Source organism: Dermochelys coriacea, chromosome 7 (genome assembly GCF_009764565.3).
Source record: "Dermochelys coriacea isolate rDerCor1 chromosome 7, rDerCor1.pri.v4, whole genome shotgun sequence".
Lineage (NCBI taxonomy): Eukaryota > Metazoa > Chordata > Testudines > Dermochelyidae > Dermochelys > Dermochelys coriacea.
In genome coordinates, this window is record NC_050074.1 from 71,901,139 (window position 1) to 71,924,616 (window position 23,478).

General features: G+C 40.7%; 1 protein-coding gene across 2 annotated transcripts in view; it reads left to right on the forward strand.

The window, feature by feature from the left end:
- The window catches only part of CDHR1 (cadherin related family member 1), a 65,945-nt gene that overhangs the window by 36,828 nt on the left and 5,639 nt on the right, over positions 1–23,478 (forward strand). For both annotated transcript variants that reach the window (XM_043519212.1, XM_038410735.2), the window contains 5 exons: positions 930–1,082; positions 3,971–4,135; positions 6,643–6,710; positions 9,717–9,945; positions 11,012–11,266. In XM_043519212.1, the coding sequence (XP_043375147.1) occupies positions 930–1,082; positions 3,971–4,135; positions 6,643–6,710; positions 9,717–9,945; positions 11,012–11,266 (870 nt within the window). The remainder of the gene's footprint in view (positions 1–929; positions 1,083–3,970; positions 4,136–6,642; positions 6,711–9,716; positions 9,946–11,011; positions 11,267–23,478) is intronic.

Below are 23,478 nucleotides of genomic sequence, written 5' to 3' on the forward strand. Positions count from 1 at the left end.
TTAGTTGATAAATCACATTCAGCTCATCTTGCCCCATCCTCTATAGGAAAGCATAAATGTCTGCCAGATTAATGGCTAAAACAGCTATCTGTATGAACCTTCCTTTTTTTTTTGCCATTCCCCTGTCATGTTCAGATAAAACTTGACAAAATTATTCTCGTGTACAATAGCTTGATCCTTTATCAGTGCGTGGCAGAATGTCCTATGTTGATGCCTTTTATATATATTGTTCAGTGATTTCACTTGTTTTCCACTGTTCCACCACTGGGTAATCCTTTACCTCCAGTCACCTGTTCTCTGCAAGTTAGAGGGAGCTTCCTAAATAAAAGAAAAAAAAAAGAGACAAAGCAGTGCAGCACATAAAAAGCTTAATTGCTCTATATACACATACCTATAGTACTGACTAAACTCACTAAGTCCTGTCCAGCAATACATCAATCACACTACAAAGCACAGGATGGATTCTGGAGACCCTTGCTTCTTTGGTTGTTATAAAATCCTGGTCAGGAAGATGAAAGGAATAAACCTTATTAGAATCACCAATCTATGTGCTCCTGGTTCCTTGGAACACAACCAGTTCAGGGGACACAAGCCTTGAAGCTTAGTCAACGCTAAGCTTGCCCACCTAGCCAGCCCTAGTCAGTGTTTTTCCATAGTAATTGGAGGAATAATTAATCTATTTTTTTTAAAAAAGCCACGTGTGCCCTGTGACCAGAGCTGCAGCGATTACTTTAGTAAGCCTCTTAGCACTCTCTTACCCAGGAGATGGGGAACAGAAGGTTCTAAGCAGTCAGACACACATTCTAATTATACACGTACTGAATAAAAACAGAGCCTAAGCCATGCACCAGTAAATGCAGCCCTGCTGTTGAAACCAAGCAACATCACTTTGTACTGCTTTTACTTTCATACCTATGCTTTGTTCCCAGGGGGCCAATGCTAAATTCAACCTCCGGCTAGTTGGACCCGGTGGCATCTTCCGAGTTGTTCCCCAAACGGTCCTGAATGAGGCTCAGGTTACCATAATAGTGGAGAACTCTGCTGCCATAGATTATGAGACGTTCCAGTTGTTAACCTTTAAGGTATAGTATGTTCCTTGCCCGCTCCAATTAGAAGGTTCGTATAAGTGATGGGTTTTGACTTCTGGTTTCAACTGGGGCTGTCTGACTGAATGCTAATGATGTTATGGTCCTGTAAATGAAGCTCACCAAGCCAAATTCTTCCCTCAGGTCATTGACTGCTGTAGTGTTTAATGAGTGTAACAGAGGACTGTGGGCTATCTTTGGCCCAGTGAATGCAAGGAGTTCTATCTGTTACATTTGTATAGAAATTTCATTTTGTGATGTTTCTGAAGCACTGTAGACTATGCACATCAGGGTGACTATTTCACTTATGCCAATAAGCTCATTAGATGCAATCCTGACCCCACTGATTTTAGTGAATCCAGGATTTCACCTACTCAGTCTTAGGCCATGTGGCACATGGTCTTGCTTTACAGTATGTTACTGCTGGAACTGGTGGAAGACCCCAGCTGATGGGTAATTAGTTTTCTAGTTTTGTAGCTCATTGCCTTCAGCACCTTTTTAACCATAAAATATTTTTTCCAAGTTATAGTTCGATACTAATGGACTCTGCAGGTTTTGTATACAAAGAGACAGTTTCTGTAATGATTAGAGGGAGTGTTGTGGGAGTCAGATTTCCTGTGTTCTATGTCGAGCTTTGCCAAGGATTTGCCATGTGATCTCAGCAAATCACTTCATTGCTGTGTCTCAGTTCCACCATTTGCCATATTTTTAAAGCACCTGGTACTCCTTATATTCGAGGTGCTATAGAAATACAACATATTATTATTGTATTCAGATGGAAGCTTCTTGGCCGATTATGAAGCATTGCCCAAATCAGTTAAAAGTAGTGCAGATTTATTCATGGTAAGTTACTAAAAGACCACTAAAAAAATTACACAGCTCATGAATACCTTGAATTCTATATTGAACCAACCAGCTCATGAACACTGAAAGAATTCAGGCGAATGATATTGCAGTGAACACCAAAAGCAGTAATTACAAGTGAAGAGGATTTTTTTCCCCTATGAGATCTCTCACTTTGTTTGGATAAAATGATTTTCACAAGAGTTTAAAGATGAACTGCACAGATTTTGCTAAAAATGCAAAGCCTGTTTCTAAATTCCCTATTGGGAAAGGAGGGCAGTGGGAAAATCAGATATCCAAGTTTGAAATATGGCAATTATTTTTTTTCAAACAACCCACTATCTGTCTTGTATACTTGACAAGTTCAAGCCACTAACTACCCCCACTGCCAGAGTAAGTTCTTTCAGTTAACATTTTGGACAAGATTTGGGCTGGTTTCTATTCTAATGCCTATCCCCAACAGTTCATCAAAACTGTTATACCTTCCCTGATCAGTGATTAACTCCTTTCCTGCTAGTTTATAGTTGCCCATTAGCATACCATAGAAATCAATCACACATTATTCTGCCCTTAGTGTATACAGCAGCATGCCAGGTCCATTCTTCAGGATGTAGGTGGAAAGCACGACATCCAGGGAGTGATCTAGAGCTATTTGACCAGAACACATTCTAAGGAATTGACAAAGACAATGGCTCAGTGGAGAGCTTCTGCCCTCCAGTTATCACAGTGATTCACCCTGATGGGCATTTGCTAGATTCCTCAGTTCTCCTGGGTGCCCAGTTAGCAGCACAGTGGCCAGAAACATCTTTTATCTTCAACTAACCAGACAAATGAGCCCACTCCTCTAGGCCTGGAGCCTATTGTAACTCAAAAACAACAAGGAGTCCTTGTAGCACCTTAGAAACTAACACATTTATTTGGGCATGCCTGGGGGTCACCTCCAAACTGGATTGTTACAATCTAAGTTTACAGTGGGCTAATCTAGAAGGCCACTTAGCAGCTCGATCAGGTGCAGCATGCAGCTGCTTGCCTTTTCAGAGGGACAGAATGATAACATATCGCACAGACTAATGCTCTGTCTAGCTGCCGTGGTGCAGTAGTTCATTTCAACATGGAATTCAAGGTGCTGGTCATTATCTAATAAAGTCCTAATTGCTCAGGCCCGGCACAAAGGCCGTCTCTTCCGCTAAGCTTCACCAGGACACGTACACTCAGAAGATCTGACTCAGATAGGTTGAAGCTCAAGGGAATTTGGGCTGGGAGTTCTCATTAGTGGAATCTCTGGAATTTGATCCTGCTTTAAATACTTGAGTCCCAGCCTGGCTGTGTTTATGGCGAGATGTAAAATGCATTTCTTGTTCTAGGCTTTTCAGTGACACCAGGTTCTGTAGACTCTAATATTTTATCTAGTAGCTGCTGTCTCCCATCCTGAGTCCATCCAACGAAGTTGATTCACCTTCTGTGAATAGCTGCAGAACACTGGAGTGGTGCAAATAATCCTGATGATTTAGCTTCTGTCTGCAAAATGTTCACCAGCAGATCGTGATTCCATCATTTTATTCATCATTCAAGCTAATCAATGTATTTGAGACATTTTTTAAAATCTGGAACAGTTCTCTGCAGATATTTGATTTTCAATACATACTCTCTGAGCGATGCTGGTAACTGTGCTTAGTCAGACAGTCAGGCAAGCACTTCTGTAAATAATGACACATACAGTTTTAAAATTTTGGTTTCTGCACATACTTGCAGAGACAAATTTTAAATTTCCTTCCCACAAAAATTCAAATGGATTGCTCAGACTTTCAAGGAAAGCAAACACAAAGTGGGCATGGACATGGCTGAAGTTTATTTTAAAATGTTTATCAATTTAAAAAATTAGTTTGATTTTTGCATGATATGCCCAGTTACACAATGCATGCTTTCCTTCTTGTGGTGTTGGTTTCCATTCTAAGTGGGATAAAATGCACCTTGGCATAGTGATAGATGCCTCCCAAATACTTGCAGTAATAATAGTAGAATTCACTATTTTATCTTCTTAGCTTCTTGCCATAGAGGTGAACACTCCTGAGAAGTTTAGCTCCACGGCGGATATAGTGATACGTCTCTTGGACACCAATGACAATGTCCCAAAGTTTTCATCTGACTATTACGTTGCCAGGATTCCAGAGAATTCCCCAGGAGGGTCCAATGTAGTGGCTGTAACAGTAAGCTTTATTCAGTCTTCCAGAGATATATCTGATCTAACTATCTGTCAATGGAAACTGTCAAAGCATGTCAGTGTTTCTGTCCTCCTAATAACTTTTTATTCTTTATGAGCTCTATTCTACTCCCATGTTGAAGTCAATGGGAGTTTTGTCATTGACATCAACATGGGTGGGAGTCATTCCTGTGTGTGTGTTGGCTGCTCACCTGCTGAAACATCATTCAATCAATGAGTAAAAGAATACCTGCTCCTGCAGTCTCATAACTAAGTGCATTTGGGATCAAGGCCATATGGACTCACAGCTATCACCATACCCAGAATAGCAGGTATATTAAGCTCTAATGTGTAGAGCCACTCAGTGTCTGACATTGTTATGTTAGCACATAATGCTCAGCAAGGTAGCTGTTGTTTCAGCAAAGCATTTTCAAACAATGTGTCTGAAGTGCCATTTTTATTTTATTTTATTTTATTTGTTTTTAAGCCACAAAAATGTCACACACTTCAGCTGAAATATGTGATAGCTGAGTGAGGCTGGCATTGTTGTAAGAAAGACTTGGATTTGATTGAGGGTGAACAAAAAGAAAAGGAAAATGGCTGCTAGTGAATTTCTAGTCCCATCTTCCATAGACCGCAAAGGTGACATGATTGCATAATTATGGTGCTCACGAGCAAGACTATAAAAATGCACCAGAATTGGAAAAGAATTACTCCAATGTAAGAACTGCTTTCATCTGTTCAGAAATGGGAAGAGATTGTTTATACATTTACCAATATCTCACATTGCCAGAGGAAGGAAAGCAAAATGTTACAGAGACCCTGTAAGCACTGAAGAAACGTTTCCAGCCCAAAAGGCTGGTTATACATCTGTTTAATACAACCACTAGAGTCAGAGCTAGAACCCATAGATCAGTATGTCACACAAAGCTGAGGCAGTCGACAGCCACGTGTTAATTTGGGAGTAATATAAGATCACATAGTGCTGGGCACCAGAGACATAGATGCCTGAGGCAGGATGCTAAGGGAGCCCAAACTAAGTCCTACCATGTGCTGCAGAGGTAGTGAAATGACACAAGTGCTCCTGAAAGTACTAACTGCAGATCCTGGAGGTGAAAACACTAAGCTCTATATAGGGAAGAACATCAAAACAAGAAAGAGGCTCACCATGGGACACACTAGCACCAAGGCAGCACAGACAGAGATTATGATGTTCCTTATTATAGTAGTCAGAAGAAGAAAACAGTGTCCAACACTGAGGTGGTCTGCAGAAAATGTTTTAAAAAAATTTTTTTTCAAAAGCAGCAAAATAAGGCGCTTCTGGTCAAAGGCAAAGAGGACAGTGCATCTGCACAGTTCATATTCAATACTAAACATCATGTAGGCACCAGATTAGTGCCAGATTCAGAGACACACCCAGCAAGCTGAGATACTGAGGGCTTGGAAAGTAAGGTTCTAGCAGGATGGGTAGATATGAAAAATGTATTGGAGAATACTGGACATCCCAGGAAAAAATAGCAAAATGGAATCCAGTAAAAAGAACCCAAAGTTATGAGACCTGAGAAGTTGACAAGAATCCATGGTAGTTATCAGGAACCAGATGCACGTCCCCACTCCCAAGGCCACAGATGAGTTACACCAGCCTTGCACGAGTTTAGAAATCAAAGACATTGCTAAAGACTGCAAAAACAAGCAAGAAATGTTTAAACAAGCAACTGAGGGAGCCAGTTATACACTCAACAGCACACCTTCCTACATCAAGTATCTCTGCATTTAGAGGTTGATGGACAGACATACTGATGTAACAAAAAATTCCTCATAGGTACCAAAGAAAACAGAAGTAGCTCCCTCTATCAAGTCAACTGCTTCTCCCAACCCTGAGCCCATGGAGAAACTAATAAGAATGCAGAACAAAGTTGCAACATCTGAAGAGATACCTGCAACACAACCTGGGCCCACATGCACAAGAATGATCAAAACACCAGCCAGATTGAAATAATGTTATGTACAAATATCAACTAAATATACCACAGCAGAGACACTTTTAAAAAAATCTCTGTTATTTAAAAGACAGTTTTGGCCAAGGACACTGTACTCATATTTAGCTGATCTCTAGTAAAGTTTGAGAAGGAGTTGTTTATTTGGTCAGTGCACTAATGCACTCCTTACTTCTATGAAAGAAAGGATGTTACAAGATAGTGTCAAATGCCTAAGAATGGAGTCACCCGATAAGTATTATATATTATAGTTTATACTGCTTATGTTCATGTGGAGTGTTTAGGAGGTGGTTGTATGAAAAAGCTTTGCTGTATCACTCATTACCATTTGATTTTATAAGATTTTGCAAACTTCCAAATGCAAATTGTTAATGAAAGTTCCATAAATATACTGACAAAATATTTTAAAAGGGGAAAAATCTGTTTGGCTTTCAGTGTGCTATTATTAGGCATAATAGGAAAATACACTTTACCACAGGTTAATAAACCAGGACTCTTTTGAATTCTTTTTCTTAAGGCTACAGACCCAGATTCAGGACTCTGGGGAGAAGTCAAATACTCCATATATGGAACAGGAGCTGATCTGTAAGTAAAACAGTTAACCTTTTGAATACATTAAAAAGAGAAATCACTACTGACAAAATAAGAGGGTTAAGACAGCGGCTGGCATCTCAGACTAATGCATGTTGAGATTATCTGGGGGGCGGGAGGCACTTACCCTATGTCTTTTTCCTGAGTTGTTTCTGTTAAAATATTTTCTCATGCAAAAAACAGGCAAACTTGTTGTATGAGTCTATGGTGTTTTACCCACATGCCCTCCAAAAAACATAGAGCAACTAAGTGACCATGCATAGAATCTGTTCAAACTATCATTTTTAAAAAATACTTTTCACAGGAGGGAGGGTTGATTGTGCTGGTTATTATGGAAGTTCTGTGGACAACACCCCCCCCACACACACACGTTTAGCTGCAAAAATGGTGCCATTTCAACACTCAACCCAATGTACAGAAAAGACCAAAAATTCATGGAAACCATATCTATAAATTCCCACCACATTCTCTGATGGCCGACATTGTTAGCACTTCTAGCATTGGTGGCTAATACCACAGGATATTACAACTGTTGCTTGCATGAAACACTAGTAGCAGCAGGGCACGGAGGAAGGGAACAGGATGTTCACCAGGTCTCTAATAGATACCTAGCTCCTGTTTCCTGTTGTAGGATAGATGAAAATGAGCACCAATTTGATCAGCTCTCCAACCCCACCCCTGTTGTTGCAAATGTAATAATTGGCTGGGGCGCCTAGCCATCTTAAATATGGCTGGCCATCTCTCACGGTTTTGCTGAACCCCTGACCCTTATGACTTAAGTGGTTGGAGAGAAGAACTTGCAAATGCGTATGTTGTCCAGACTCTCATCCCCCTTTCCTGCAAAATTTTATTTCTTCTATAAATTCCCCACCTGGTTTTAAAGCTCTGTTCCCCACTTTGAGTAGGATGCTAATTATGGCAGTCAAAATCCAGAATTTCAGGGGTTTATTGGGAAATATCCAAACAAGGTGCACATACAGGAGCTTCTAAATCACAGCTTATTTTGAGCTTCTCACTAAATCCTCAAGCAAGCTGTTAATCGGGTAGAAGCAAGCAAGCAAAGGCCAGCCAATGCACTCAGACCTATTAAGTTTAAAACGTAACAGCTAGTGCCAAAAAACTTCTGAAGGCTTGGGGGGAAAAAAGATGTTGTGGGGAAAAGAAAGTGTGTGCAAATTTATTCTGATTCTCACACTCCTATAGCTAAAATAGAATTTAACCAGTGAAATGAGGTTGCTGTGAGCTTTTTTGTTTGTTTTCCTAAACATGGAACTTTTTTGGTTAAGGCACTGAATTGAGACTCAGGAAATCTGGGTTGAATTTCCAGCTCGGCCACAGACTTCCAGCGTGAGCTCAGGCGCATCACTTAGGCTTGCGCTACATGCAATTCTTGTACCAATTTAACTGTTTCAGTTAGGGCTGTGGTGTTTCTGCCAAAATAGTTAAATTGGTACAACTCCTAGCATGGATGTAGTTGTACTGGTATAAAGGTGCATTATACTGGAATATTCCCCCTCCCAAATAGGAATAGCAATGTCCATATGTGAAAGGGTCGACTCGCCACTGGCACCTCCTCATGGTGGAGTGTGGCGTAGCAGCACTCTGTCCACTGGGGTCTCCTGCCAATGGCTGCTCTGCGGTGGCCTGCCTCTTTCTGTGACATGGCCCTCTAGCCAGGTCACTTCAAAGTCTCTCCCTTTCTAGGGTAGTTGATGAACACAAAACCAGGGGAATTAATGCAAATAAACAGAGTTAGTAAAGGATAGAGAGGAGTGACTCCATCTCAGCATGTATCCAGATCTGGCCCTCCCTTCCCTCAGGCAGGGACCATCAGGCAGTGGTTGTCTGAGAAGCTCCTGCCTTCAATCAGCCCTTTACTTGGGAGCTGAGGGTTGAAGATCTGTTCTTTTCCCTGGTCTGCCAACAAGTGAGCTGTTCTGCTCCCATTTTAAAGCTCCTTCTCCAGTCTGTGCATCTCTTGTAGGTATGGCCTGGTGGGGGTGGCTGAGTCCAGACCAGCTCTTTAATCAATCAATCTTATTTTATTCAGGACATGATCTAATACATTGTACTTATAACCTGAATAAATATGCAGTTCTCTAATGTTCCTACACAAAAAGATCACATTTGGGAAAAAGCCATCACACTGAGCATTGCACAAGTACAAAAGCTTCTATGAAATGCAACTGAAAGGGCTAACACATAAAGAATAAAAGAACACCACATAATAATAATTCTCTGTTTTTCAAAACAAAAAGGACAAGCAAAAATATGTAGGGCCAGTGATTTGGGATCTGTCAGGTTTTAGGTCTGTTTTCAGAACAGGAGAGACCTTGTGTAAGGCTCCTGGCTGCATAAATTCCAGCATTATACCACTGCTCACATCTTTAAATACTCATCTGCATTAGACCATAACTGAACGGTACTGTACAATAGACAACTAGTTGTCAGCTAGGCAGAGTTTACACTCAGTGCAGCTGAGAAGAAGGTGGAGGAAAGCTATCTCTAGTCCACCTTTCCACTACCTCAGTCCTGGGCAGAGGCATCCAATATAACTTAGAGCAGTGGCCAAAGATCTGGTGAAGTGTCCTGTACTGGTGAAGTGTACTGCATCTTTTCTGTGTCTGGTGTGAACCCCCCACCCCAACAAAGCCCTGCCCATCCCAGATGCACCACCCTGCATTGTGTGGCAGTGAAATGGGTGGCATAGAACAAGCTATGCTATCTTTGTGCCACACAAGGTTTCCCAATGTCAGAGGAAAACCTCAACTGCTTCTTTAGGGGGCCTATGTGTTTGTCAATTGACTGTTTAGCCTTTGGTGTAAGCCGTGTGACACCACTGAGCCTATGCAGAGACAACAAGACAAGATGTAAATTAACTTGAGCTTGCATCTGTTCTGGGTACCAATATCTGACCTCAGCAGTTCAATAATCTAGACTAGGAAGTGAGCATCCACAATGTGACACTCAAAATGCTTGTTTTTCATGCATCTCCTCCAGATTTCTAATCCATCCATCAACAGGAATTATTTATACTCAGCCATGGGCCACATTAGATGCTGAAGTCACTGCAAAGTACAACTTCTATGTGAAGGCAGAAGACACAGAGGGGAAGTATAGCTTGGCTGAGGTGTTTATCACTGTGCTAGATGTCAATGACCACTCTCCAGAGTTCAATGAGAACATCCAGGAAAAGACTATGATCATTGGATCACCAGTGAAAATAGAGGTGAGGAATGAAATGATATCTGAGACTTCAGAGGACACAGAGTTAGCACAACACCAAGTGCTTTGTTCACCCTCATCCTATGTATGCACACTTAGGGGTAGGATATTCAAACACATTTTTTACCCTCTGATATGTTTTGCCTGTTGGGTGTGGCAGTGTAGAACAGAGATTTAAAACATGGACTGATAATATTTTACATACTGTTCAAAAGGGTAAATGCATCAAAAGAAATGTAATTCTGTAAAAAAAATAATAAACCCAAGTTACATCATTTAAATTATCAGTTTGCACATAGTGTGCTGTATAATGCTAGATTTAAAATAAGTCCATCAGCATCACCATTGGCACAGATGCCAAGGAGTGGGTAAATGTACATGGAGCTTGAAACCAGGCTACCATTCAAAACAGAAATCAAGTCCATTGTGTGGGGATACTTGCATCTGTCCATGTAGTTACATTGGTTCTGTAATGAGAGGGCTTCAGTTTCCAAGTAGTGTATGTAATGATCTGGTGTGGAATATGAAAAAAAAATGTAGATGTCATCTTCAGTTAAATGAGAATCTGCCTAAAATATATATTAGCAAACATACATTATCAAGTCTGATGACAAGAATATACATATGGTTAGCAAAAGTAAATAAAAGTAAGTATAATAACAAAAACAAATATAGTTTGGTGGTGTAGAGCTAGCTCACTGTCAAATTGTTTTCTGTCAACTTCACCTGTAAGTATAAAGTGTTCCTTCTAGTCTGGCTGCTGGGAAATATCCACTAAATTAGTACAAGATGCCTGCTATTATAAAGTGAATCATTTATAATCATCACATCCATGGATATATAATATTTGGACTGACTTTCTTGTTTACTTTAATCTAAAATAAAATTATTCAGATGGAAAGGACTGCTAATTTTGTCATCTAAGGTCATACATTAATATCTCAATAATCTCACAGCAGATTTTTGACTATTCCTAAAGTGTGCAAATACATGCCCAGGAACTTTTACATTCTTCCTTCACCCAAATTCATCAGCAATGCATGTCTCTTTTCAACATTTCTCCTGAACAGGCTATAGATCAAGATGCAGAAGAACCCAACAACATTGTAGACTATTCCATTATGCAAGCAGATCCAGCCAATGTATTTGATATAGACCAAAGCACTGGAGAAATAAAGCTGAAGTCCTATATCAGGTCCTTGGATATCATTCACAATATCACCAAGAACAAAGACTGCATATGGTCTGTGGTAGTTCAAGCCAAGGACCGGGGCTCCCCTTCATTTAGCACGACGGCAGTGCTGAAGATTGATATCACAGAAGAGGTAAGCAGATATTGAACAGAAGTGACCAGCCTTGGGAGATGTTTGGGTGGAACCAAAGAGGAGTTTCCATTCACACCATTTCTAAAGAGCACTGTTTAATATTTCAAGAGTTAATAATAGCAAAAAAATAAAATAAAATGCCAGCCATCAGAGTTTTCCCAACAAATTTTTGGTAGCTCCACAGTTTAATGCCTTTCCAGAACCCTGAGGCCCAACCAAGTTCTATGGAATCAGAGGCCTAAGAAAATCCTGATGGGACGGGAGGTTAGAGTCTGTCTGGGAGATTAGTTCTTTTCATCTGATGTCAGACAGTTAAGAACCTATGTGCTCCTGAGACCAAACTTCAGTTGGACTACTACATTTCTGAGCTGTCGGTCAAGAGAGATGAAAGGGAACTGGACCAAAAGTTGCCCTACAGCTTGGAAAGCAGGTGATCAGAACTAGAAGTCTGGGGGCAATCGAATCAAAGACTAACTGTAATCCATTTCTCTCCCCTGTGACAGCAGCATGGCCCTCTGGGTGTAGTAACCTCCATAATCTCAGTGTGGGTAAAAGAAAGAGGTGAATGCACAGAAGGTACTTGAGAAGGCAGAGAACTCATAGAGCATTCTCCCAACTCCTCCAAGGAGCTCCACACTTAGCCACTGCTGAAGGACTATTCCTAAGAACTTTTAGATACCAAATTTAAGTTTATAAATATATACATATATTAAGATATATAGAGATCAGTCTAAAGAATATCTGTGTGGATTTCTTATGACTAAAATATTTTCTTGATCTTAAAAAATAATTCAGTATCAGCAGCATTCTAAAAAGCAAGCAGGCACCTGCAGCAGAATGATCTTACGAGCATGAGAACCAGAAAATGTTACTGATTGGAAGTTGACTGGAGACAAATAAATGATTCAGTCTAATTTCTTTGTTCAGCAAAAGTGAAATACAAAAAGTAAACATACAAATGCATGTTTAAAAATACATTCATTTTTATGTTTTTAATAGTCCTCAGTGGTGTTCATAATCAAAACAAAAAGATTTTAAAATATATTATGCATTTGTTGGCAGTGCCCCTTCAATCCAACTTGTTTATATGTTAAAATCAGGCTTGAAGTGTGCTTTCATTTATGCTAAATCCCTTTTACTGTACTGGGACCTTAAAGGGGTTGTCAGAGAGGTGCAAATGGGCTTTGATGCAAAAGAGACAGACCTCTAGCTTTTTACTATCTGGACCACATCCATGGGACATAAATGCAAATCTCTTCATGCTAATAGTGACTGGCCTTCTCTTTCTTTTGTCCAAAATGCAGCCAAAGTTCTGTATCCTTTAAATATTAGCATCTCTCTCCTTTTCTCATTTTTTTTCTGTTTCCCGTCTCATGTTCACGTGATATCAGTCACCCAAGGTAAAGGGATTTGTGCACTACCGGAAGCTCCCTGTGCACATATTCCAAGCCCATTGATTGTTATCCATCTCCTGACAGATAAAAGGATTCATCAGAGAAAACTCATTTTAACTGTCTCTTTTAAAATGATGAGCCAGATTCTGCTTTGAGTGATACCTGTATAAATCTAGAATAACTTTACTGATACTCTGAATTTATACCATTACCACTCCTCAAAGAGTCTGGTTCAACATGTCAGATGTTTGACTGTTTCTGGGTTGTGGAGTATTTCTACAGCAAACAGGATAAAGTGCTTAACCCCCTGAAGCAAACTGCAGTATCTGTTGCAGCTTATTGTTGGTGGCAACCTGTGCCTTAATTAGAATAAAGTATTCCACTTCCACATTTAATACTAGGTGACATGGAACTATGTAATATTGAATTTTGAGCCACACATTAATTCTAAGAACATTTCCAGTTCTTCTAATATAAAATAACCATTAACCCATCCTTTCACACAATTTTCTCCGGCAGCCATAGATGGACTTAGCTACTGACCTCAAAGTAGCGTTTGCCTGGCTATTTTGCTCAGCAGCTGTAGCTTGCTGGACTGAAACATCACCGAAATTCGGGCCTTGACATCAGTCAGCATATTGGAGGTACCGAGCCAATGAGCTCACAGGGACCTATGACTTGTCATCAGCACAACAATCTAGACAAGCTGAGCAGGATTAAAAGAAGGGGAGTGCACTGGAGAGCAATTCCTCCTGTTCTGCTAAAAGCAATGGGAAAGTTCTCTCCTTTCTATCTTCTGGGGATGGGGGAGCTGAGCTCCCCCATGTCCCCTTTCCATCTCCCTCTCCTGAACTTGGGGAGGTCAGCTCCCCAGACCTCCCAGTTATTCTCTCTGGTCACTGGCTGGCGAAAGGAGGTCTCCTTAGGTGAGAGAAGCTGAGGTGGGAGTGGCAGGAGAAGCTGTTGATTGGCTGGTTATCTAAAGGTTCCAAGAATTCCTGCCAGTGGGTGAAGCAGCTTTGGCTCTTAATAAGAGAATGTGTCCATTTGGGAGTCCCCTGCCTGTCTCCTGCAGAAAATATCTGTCCCTGAGCAAGTTTCACCTCCCCTCCCAAGGTGCAGAGAGGGACGGAGGGAGCGCTTGCCACTTCCAGTTCCCCTGCCCCTCCAGGAGAAAAGGCAGACCTGCCACCAGCTTTTTCTTCCCAGGGCAAAATGCAGAGGCAACAGAATGGTCCTGTGAGTGTCCTCTCCCCTCCTGGAATTCCCTAGTGGGGAGTGTTGATGTACAGAGGTGGGGAAAGTAGCTGGGAAACCAAGGGATGTTGTTCTGTGCATTTCTATATCCTGCATGTGCTCATGCACTTTGGGCCTGCTCTGGGACGTGCACATTTTTCAGATACATTTATTCCTTTCTCCCCATTCTCTTTCCCATGCACCAGCTCATCAAAAAGTTAATGCACCTCCACTTCCCCAACCATGATGCCACAATCATCAGAAATGAGGAGCAATCCTTCCTCCTATTTTTTCTACATTAACGTCTTCCTGCTAGCAACCTGCTGATATTGTGTATCCTCCATTCAGCCAATTCCAGAGAGAATGATTTTCATCCCCCAAGAATTGAATTTACGGACTTACGTCCACTATATTCCACTAAGGTATCATAAAACTGGAAGGGACCTCGAGAGGTCATCTAGTCCAATCCCCTCCACTCATGGCAGGACTTAGCCTTGGTCTACACTTGGGGCCGGGGGGAGGGAATCGATCTAAGTTATGCAACTTCAGCTACGTGAATAACGTAGCTGAAGTCGATGTACTTAGATCGACTTACCGTGGTGTCTTCACCACGGTGAGTCAACTGCTGCCACTCCCCCATCGACTCCACCTGCGTCTCTCACAGAGCCGGAGTACAGGAGTCGACAGGAGAGCGTTTGGGGGTCGAGTTATCATGTCTAGACTAAATGCGATAAATCGATCCCTGCTGGATCTATCGCTGCCCGCTGATCCGGCAGGTAGTGTAGACATACCCTAAGTATTATCTAGACCATCCCTGACAGATGTTTGTCCAACCTGCTCTTAAAAATCCCCAGTGATGAAGATTCCACAACCTCCCTAGGCAATTTATTCCAGTGCTTAACCACTCTGAAAGTTAAGAAGTTTTTCCTAATGTCCAAACTAAACTGCCCTTGCTGCAATTTAAACCCATTGCTTCTTGTCCTATCCTCAGAGATTAAGAAGAACAATTTTTCTCCCTCATCCTTGTGACAACCTTTTATAACAATTTTCATAATTAGCCCACTCAGGCAGAAGCTACAAAATGAATCTTGTAGCATGCCCTACAGAAAAATCCTTGCACAGTGCTTGATCACTTCTTACATCATTTGTAGTTTTTCAGTGGTGACCAGAGTTACTTGCAAAAGATACTCTGATTCAGCCTGTGGGGGAGATTCAATTTCCAAATACAAAAATCTGCTATGGGTGGGTTCTCATTCTTTTTTTTATGACCACCCCTGCTAAGTTTCTGTCCTGTTAGCACACTGAAGAGTCCATCTGGGTTGTCTCTCTTTTGTCTGAGGTCATAAGTGGTAGAAAAGAGTCCGTATAGCATCCAAAATCTAGTCTGGACAATACAATTTTAACCATGTGGAAGAAACAGTCTTTTGTTAGGATCATGCACCAAACACACACTGGTTATAGGTGAATGTGTCTTTTCTTTCTCCTCTGTGCATGCACCATCTCTGTAGGTTAAAGTGCTGTATGCTGAGTGATATTTTTTTTAACTACTCCCTTCTGGATGCAGAGCTTTTCTGACAGCATAACTAGAGGTTTCTCATAGTGTTAATCACACTGAGTAATTAAACAGGCATATTTTTCTGATTAACATTTACCATTGCAATTAGTGCAGGGCTGTGCTCTTCGTGATAGATGCCTTGAGGCTAAGTGCGTCAGTAGAGCACATCAAAAAGACCTTTTGCTCTTGGAATAATACAGCAATAAAAAAAATCCAGAAGCTGTTTAATTTAACTGAGTCTGGTTTTATGGAAATTGGTGTTGATTGGTGCCCGATGCTTTTCTTTATCGCCTATCCTTGCTCGACAGAATAAGAAACATATGCTGAAGAAGCAACTTTTTTCCATTTTTCCCATTATGTCCTGCTTAAAATTTATTCTCTAGGGCCGATATTTTCAAATGTGAGTGACTAAAGCTAGGCACCTACGCTCCAGTTCTCTAGGGTGGTTCCACATGGATGGATCCCTGCATACACATAGAACCCCATTGACTTCACTGGGACTCTGGGTTTATGGGGCTATTTGGACACAGCTCTTTGCAGGACTGGGCGTAAATCCATATTTAGGCTCCTAAAATCAGTGGTATATTTGGGCATTCAGCAGCTTGGGCATTTATTTAGACTTCTGAAATATAAATGATGATGACAGAACAAATATATAATGGATAATATGAAAAAGTACTGGAGAAAATCATACAGATTGAGAGACAAGACAGGGTGTAATAAGGTAGAAATTTAAAATGGAAACATTTTTATATAGGAATTAAGAACTTTTTTTTTTAACACCAGGATGATCAGGGAAAGAGAGAACCTACCACAAGATGTATGTATTTATAGCATTAGTATTCATATAGAAGTTCTTAAAATCAGTTTCCACAAATGTAAGGTGAGGCTAGCAATCAATGAATGCCCAGTGATATGACAGAATTTCTCTCACCTGGATTGATCCCTTACCTTTGGGAAAGGCCACTTATATAAGATTTTTCTTTGGAAATAGCTTAATGACGAGTGGTTATTGTAAAGTGGCATGCAGAGAGATTGCTCTTGAACAACTCATTTTTCATAAGGCACATTATCTTTTATTTCTTTGTGCTTTATAACACACCCTAGGCACCTTTATCCAAGACTAAAAGAAAAGGAGTACTTGTGGCACCTTAGAGACTAACAAATTTATTTGAGCGTAAGCTTTCGTGAGCTAGAGCTCACTTCATCAGATGCATTTGGTGGAAAATACAGTGGGGAGATTTATATACACACACAGAGAACATGAAACAATGGGTTTTATCATACACACTGTAAGGAGAGTGATCACTTAAGATGAGCTATTACCAGCGGGGGGGGAGGAGGAGGAAAACCTTTTATGGTGATAATCAAGGTGGGCCATTTCCAGCAGTTAACAAGAACGTCTGAGGAACAGTGGGGGGGGGGTGAGGGGAGAAATAACATGGGGAAATAGTTTTACTTTGTGTAATGACCCATCCACTCCCAGTCTCTATTCAAGCCTAAGTTAATTGTATCCAGTTTGCAAATTAATTCCAATTCAGCAGTCTCTCGTTGGAGTCTGTTCTTGAAGGTCTTTTGTTGAAGGATAGCCACTCTCAGGTCTGTAATCGAGTGACCGGAGAGATTGAAGTGTTCTCCAACTGGTTTTTGAATGTTATAATTCTTGACATCTGATTTGTGTCCATTCATTCTTTTACGTAGAGACTGTCCAGTTTGACCAATGTACATGGCACAGGGGTATTGCTGGCACATGATGGCATATATCACATTGGTAGATGCGCAGGTGAACGAGCCTCTGATAGTGTGGCTGATGTGATTAGGCCCTATGATGGTGTCCCCTGAATAGATATGTGGACACAGTTGGCAACGGGTTTTGTTGCAAGGATGGGTTCCTGGGTTAGTGGTTCTGTTGTGTGGTGTGTGGTTGCTGGTGAGTATTTGCTTCAGGTTGGGGGCCTTTCTGTAAGCAAGGACTGGCCTGTCTTCCAAGATCTGTGAGAGTGATGGGTCGTCCTTCAGGATAGGTTGTAGATCCTTGATGATGCGTTGGAGAAGTTTTAGTTGGGGGCTGAAGGTGATGGCTAGTGGCGTTCTGTTATTTTCTTTGTTGGGCCTGTCCTGTAGTAGGTGACTTCTGGGTACTCTTCTGGCTCTGTCAATCTGTTTCTTCACTTCAGCGGGTGGGTATTGTAGTTGTAAGAATGCTTGATAGAGATCTTGTAGGTGTTTGTCTCTGTCTGAGGGGTTGGAGCAAATGCGGTTATATCGTAGAGCTTGGCTGTAGACAATGGATCGTGTGGTGTGATCTGGATGAAAGCTAGAGGTATGTAGGTAGTGGTCAGTAGGTTTCCGATATAGGGTGGTGTTTATGTGACCATCGCTTATTAGCACCGTAGTGTCCAGAAAGTGGATCTCTTGTGTGGACTGGTCTAGGCTGAGGTTGATGGTGGGATGGAAATTGTTGAAATCATGGTGGAATTTCTCAAGGGCTTCTTTTCCAGGGGTTTAGATGATGAAGATGTCATCAGTGTAGCGCAAGTAGAGGAGGGGCATTATGGGACGAGAGCTGAGGAAGCGTTGTTCTAAGTCAGCCATAAAAATGTTGGCATACTGTGGGCCATGCTGGTGCCCATCGCAGTGCCGCTGATTTGAAGGTATACATTGTCCCCAAATGTGAAATAGTTATGGATGAGGACAAAGTCCTCCAGCCACCAGGTTAGCTGTGACATTATCGGGGATACTGTTCCTGATGGCTTGTAGTCCATCTTTGTGTGGAATCTTGGTGTAGAGGGCTTCTACATCCATAGTGGCTAGGATGGTGTTTTTAAGAAGATCACCGATGGACTGTAGTTTCCTCAGGAAGTCAGTGGTGTCTCGAAGATAGCTGGGAGTGCTGGTAGCGTAGGGCCTGAGGAGGGAGTCTACATAGCCAGACAATCCCGCTGTCAGGGTGCCAATGCCTGAGATGATGGGGCATCCAGGATTTCCAGGTTTATGGATCTTGGGTAGCAGATAGAATACCCCAGGTCGGGGTTCCAGGGCTGTGTCTGTGCGGATTTGTTCTTTTGCTTTTTCAGGGAGTTTCTTGAGCAAATGGTGTAGTTTCTTTTGGTAACCCTCAGTGGGATCAGAGGGTAATGGCTTGTAGAAAGTGGTGTTGGAGAGCTGCCTAGTAGCCTCTTGTTCATATTCCGACCTATTTATGATGATGACAGCACCTCCTTTGTCAGCCTTTTTCATTATGATGTCAGATTTGTTTCTGAGGCTGTGGATGGCATTGTGTTCTGCACGACTGAGGTTATGGAGCAAGTGATGCTGCTTTTCCACAATTTCAGCCCGTGCTCGTTGGTGGAAGCACTCTATGTAGAAGTCCAGTCTGTTGTTTCGACCTTCAGGAGGAGTTCACCCAGAATCCTTCTTTTTGTAGTGTTGGTAGGAAGGTCTCTGTGGGTTAATATGTTGGTCAGAGGTGTGTTGGAAATATTTCTTGAGTCGGAGACGTCGAAAATAGGATTCTAGGTCACCACAGAACTGTATCATGTTCGTGGGGGTAAAGGGGCAAAAGGAGAGGCCCTGAGATAGGACAGATTTTTCTGCTGGGCTAAGAGTATAGTTGGATAGATTAATAATATTGCTGGGTGGGTTAAGGGAACCATTGTTGTGGCCCCTTGTGGCATGTAGTAGTTTAGATAGTTTAGTGTCCTTTTTCTTTTGTAGAGAAGCAAAGTGTGTGTTGTAGATGGCTTGTCTAGTTTTTGTGAAGTCCAGCCATGAGGAAATTTGTGTGGAAGGTTGGTTCTTTATGAGAGAATCCAGTTTTGAGAGCTCATTCTTAATCTTTCCCTGTTTGCTGTAGAGGATGTTGATCAGGTGGTTCCGCAGTTTCTTTGAGAGCGTGTGGCACAAGCTGTCAGCACAGTCTGTGTGGTATGTAGATTGTAATGGATTTATCCTGAATGTATCCTATTGCCTGGGGAAATTGGCAAAGGAATTGTATTGAAGCTCAGTGATGCTTCATCCACCAATGAGTTTTCATCATGATGAGCAAGACAGTAGATGCAATGTCCCCATTATTAAAATAGAGATGGGTCTGAACTAGAACCCAAGATATGAACTCCCCAAAATTTTGGGGAAGTTCGGATCCAGATATAAATTTTGCTGCTCAGACTCATCGCTGTATCACTGTGCATTTAATTTCACACACATGAAAAAATTCTACCCCGAGTTACTTAACTGTATATGAAAGCCTGATGAATTAAGTGTCAAATAAACCCTGCTAAGTAGTACATGACCTGAAATGAGTTCCATTAATTATGAGTGTTTGTCAAAATCTATTCTGTAGCATGACACTGAAGGTTGCATAGTATAGGAACAACAAAGGGAGAAAAATTATATATACTGAAGAGGTTGCTATTTATTCTTCCTTCATGCGTTAATCCCATCAAATAGGGTCCACTTCATGAGTCCACTCCCACTGAAGTGCTCGTTCAATGCCATATCTTCTGTCATTCCTCATGCTAATATATCTTTGTTTATGACATCCCACCACTTCTTCTGGGCTCGGCCTCTATCTTTTCCCTTCAGTCTTGATCGGTTGGACTCTCTTACCCACATAGTTGTCAGGACTCCACTTGACTTGACCAAACCATCTAAGATGACACATTCCCTCATTTTTTCCTTTATAGGTGTTATTTTGAGCATGTCTCAAACATACACATTCCTTACATGATCTTTCTTAAACCACACATCCATCTCAATATTGCATTTCTATGGAATAGATCATTTGCTCTTGTTTCGTCTTTGTTTCCCAACATTCAGTGACATGAATTAAAAAAGTATGAACCACCATTTTAAAGACTTTCCCTTTTAATCTTACCCGTATCCTACTGTCCCATACTACACCACTTATCTGTCTCCATTTGAGCCAGACATTTATTATCCTAGCTCTAAGTTGGTCCTCTGTTTTCCCCAGATTCTGGAACCCTACTTCTGGATACTTGAAAACTTTGTGTTTTTGATATTGTCTGCTCAGCTAGTTTCATGGATAATTCTTCAGTGTTCACAATATTAAAATAACATACCATATATTCTGTTCTTTTTCTGCTTAGTTTGAGCCCGTGTTTGTCCAACATGTATCTCCATTTATCAAGAATCCTCTGCTAGACTATCTTTCTCCTCACTGCATTGAATTCTATCATCTGTGAACAGCATGCACTAAGGTATGCACCTTGTGTGTGTGCCCAGCATGAGGCTAAACAAGAAAGGGCTCAGTTGATCCCTGAAGCACTTCCACATTTCTGATAGTGTTTTACCATGGGGAAGTTTGGATCCAGATGTAAATTTTGCTGCTTGGGCTCATCTCTGTATTATCTGAAAGTTATGAATAAATGGGATTAGCCAGCACTATCTATGTTAGCAGAACAGAGCTGTTCCAGAGGGATACAGCTTAAAGATGTAATTGCTTAGATTCTGTCTGCATAGCAATATAGCCTTGAGTTCTGTTAGTAAATATTAATCTTTTTAGACCACTTTTTCTTCTATGTTAAATTAATTTGCATATTAACTATTATCCTAGAATCTTTATATTAGCTAAGAGTGTGTTTAAATTTTCAGGCCCAGAGCAATTGGCTCTTAACTTGTGCGTGATCTGTACTCAGGAATTTTTATCTGATTGAGTGCTGGGCTGTATCTAATTATCCTCAGCTTCTCCATTTCTGTGGAATATAAGTGTCCAGGGAAAAGACCCCCCTCAAACTAATAAAAGTATCTATAGAAAAGTATGTTATAAATAAAACTGGGTGATTGATAAGGGATATTTGTTACAGCAGATGTTTTCTGTAAGGGACTGGGTGATGAATATGGAATAATTTTTTTCACAGAAGGGTTCTGAAATAGATGAACCAATAACCCACAGAAAGATGTTTTTAACTCCTTAAGAACTGTTGATTTCACAGCAGTTGGTAATAATGACTGGGTTAGAGATTCCTTTTTTACTCATCAGTCAGATAAATTGAGGATTATAAAAGAAATTCCATCACTAATTAGGAAAACAGAACACATGATAAAAATTAATAATGGGAAAGTATTTTCCCTCCAAAAAGGAGTTTCTTTGTCTCACACCCTATGAAAGGACAGAGGTTTGGGGAGTTAGATTGAGAATGAACCCTGTCGGTATTCCGCTAGGTACAGCAAAAGGTACCACACTACCCTCCCCTCACCATCTACGATTTCTTTCTGTATTCTGTATAGTGCAGTAATAATCTTTGATTAAATAATTCTATTTGAGCCTATATGACAATCTCAAATCATTATTAAATTCAAATACACAACAGTTCATGTTAGAAGATTCAGAATTCAACTCCCTTGAACTGTCTTCCCATATCACTGAATTTGTTCAGAGCATTTATATTTATAATAGCTTGCTTTATGCCAAAACTAAAACATCACTGGTTTAATCAGATTCAGCCTATATTGAAAAGAGTTTCTTTCCGATGTATTTGTTATATTCTTCATAATCTGCATGATTTAAAGTACATATAAGAAGATGGATTTTTCTAATTTCATATTGAAAATATTATGCATTTTGCCACTCTCATATGGAACATATACATTTTGCCAATATCAGGACATTTACAGGATACATGTATAAAACAACATGTAAAAATATACTGACATGCAATTCTCAGCCAATCAAAATGGCATGACTGTAATAGTTGGGGGTTTAACCACTTATATAATCAGTTGCGGGTGCCTGATTTGCATAAGCACTCTGGCCCAGGGTGTGTGATTAACATACAGGCCAACCTTGGGAGTGGTATGGAGATACATAACCCCAAGGGCAAGGTCAGAAAGCCCTGGAGTTTGAACATTTTGGCCTCAGACCTATCCAGCTCAGATATGATTATTAAACATGGAACATCCCCAAGTTATTATACTGGAAATGAAATGAATTGGCCAATGAAAACTGGCCAGCTTTTTAATACTTTGTAGATCAGCACATAGGAATGGATATGAAAAATATTACTTCTCTGTAATTTCTTCAGTTATGAATATTAAGCAATAGTATGGTGCTGTATGTTTGAGATCTTCAATTCAGCTTGTACACATTAAATATATTCATACACAGAACTTAAATAATGCTAGTCCCAAAAGCTTTGGTAGTATTTTCACAAACATGAATTGTTTTGCATTTTAAATAGCCCAGTCTTCTCAAGTTTAAGTAGGAAGGAAGCTAGCCCTTAACAATCCTTTCACAGCACATCAAAGGAGTTAAAACACCAGTTTTAACAGGAGAAGATTCTTTGATGTCTACTGCTGTGATTTTCACAGTTACAATGAGAAAACTAGCCAGTGAGGAGCTGTGAATAATTATAGGGCTGATGAAACATGGCAAAAGTTTCAAGGTTGCTAAGAGGTTTATAACAATTTTGAAGAATGGAAAGCCCAAGCCCAGAACAAGGTTTACGTTGAAAAGAATAAATAAGCTGTTAAGACCCACTTCTATTCTTTAGTTATTACCTACCTTTGCCTACTACCTGTTGTGCTGATAATGCTTGCACTGCCTTAGTGTTTTAGAAATAGTGGCATAGCCTATATGTCTGCCAATGACAGTTTCACCTTGAGTCACCTTTACAAGTCTCAAATGGTAAGTAGTATTAACAGAGACACATAGTGGGTGAGGTGATATCTTTTATTGAACCAACTTATGTTGGGGAAAGAGACAAGCTTCTGAGCTTACATAGAGCTCTTCTTCAGGTCATTGAAGTTGATCCAGTAAAAGATATTAGCCCATCCACTTCATCTCTCCAATGTCTTGAGAGGTTTCAGAGTAGCAGCCGTGTTAGTCTGTTTTCGCAAAAAGAAAAGGAGTACTTGTGGCACCTTAGAGACTAACAAATTTATTAGAGCATAAGCTTTCGTGAGCTACAGCTAGCTGTAGCTCACGAAAGCTTATGCTCTAATAAATTTGTTAGTCTCTAAGGTGCCACAAGTACTCCTTTTCTTTTTGCGAATGTCTTGAGACTAAC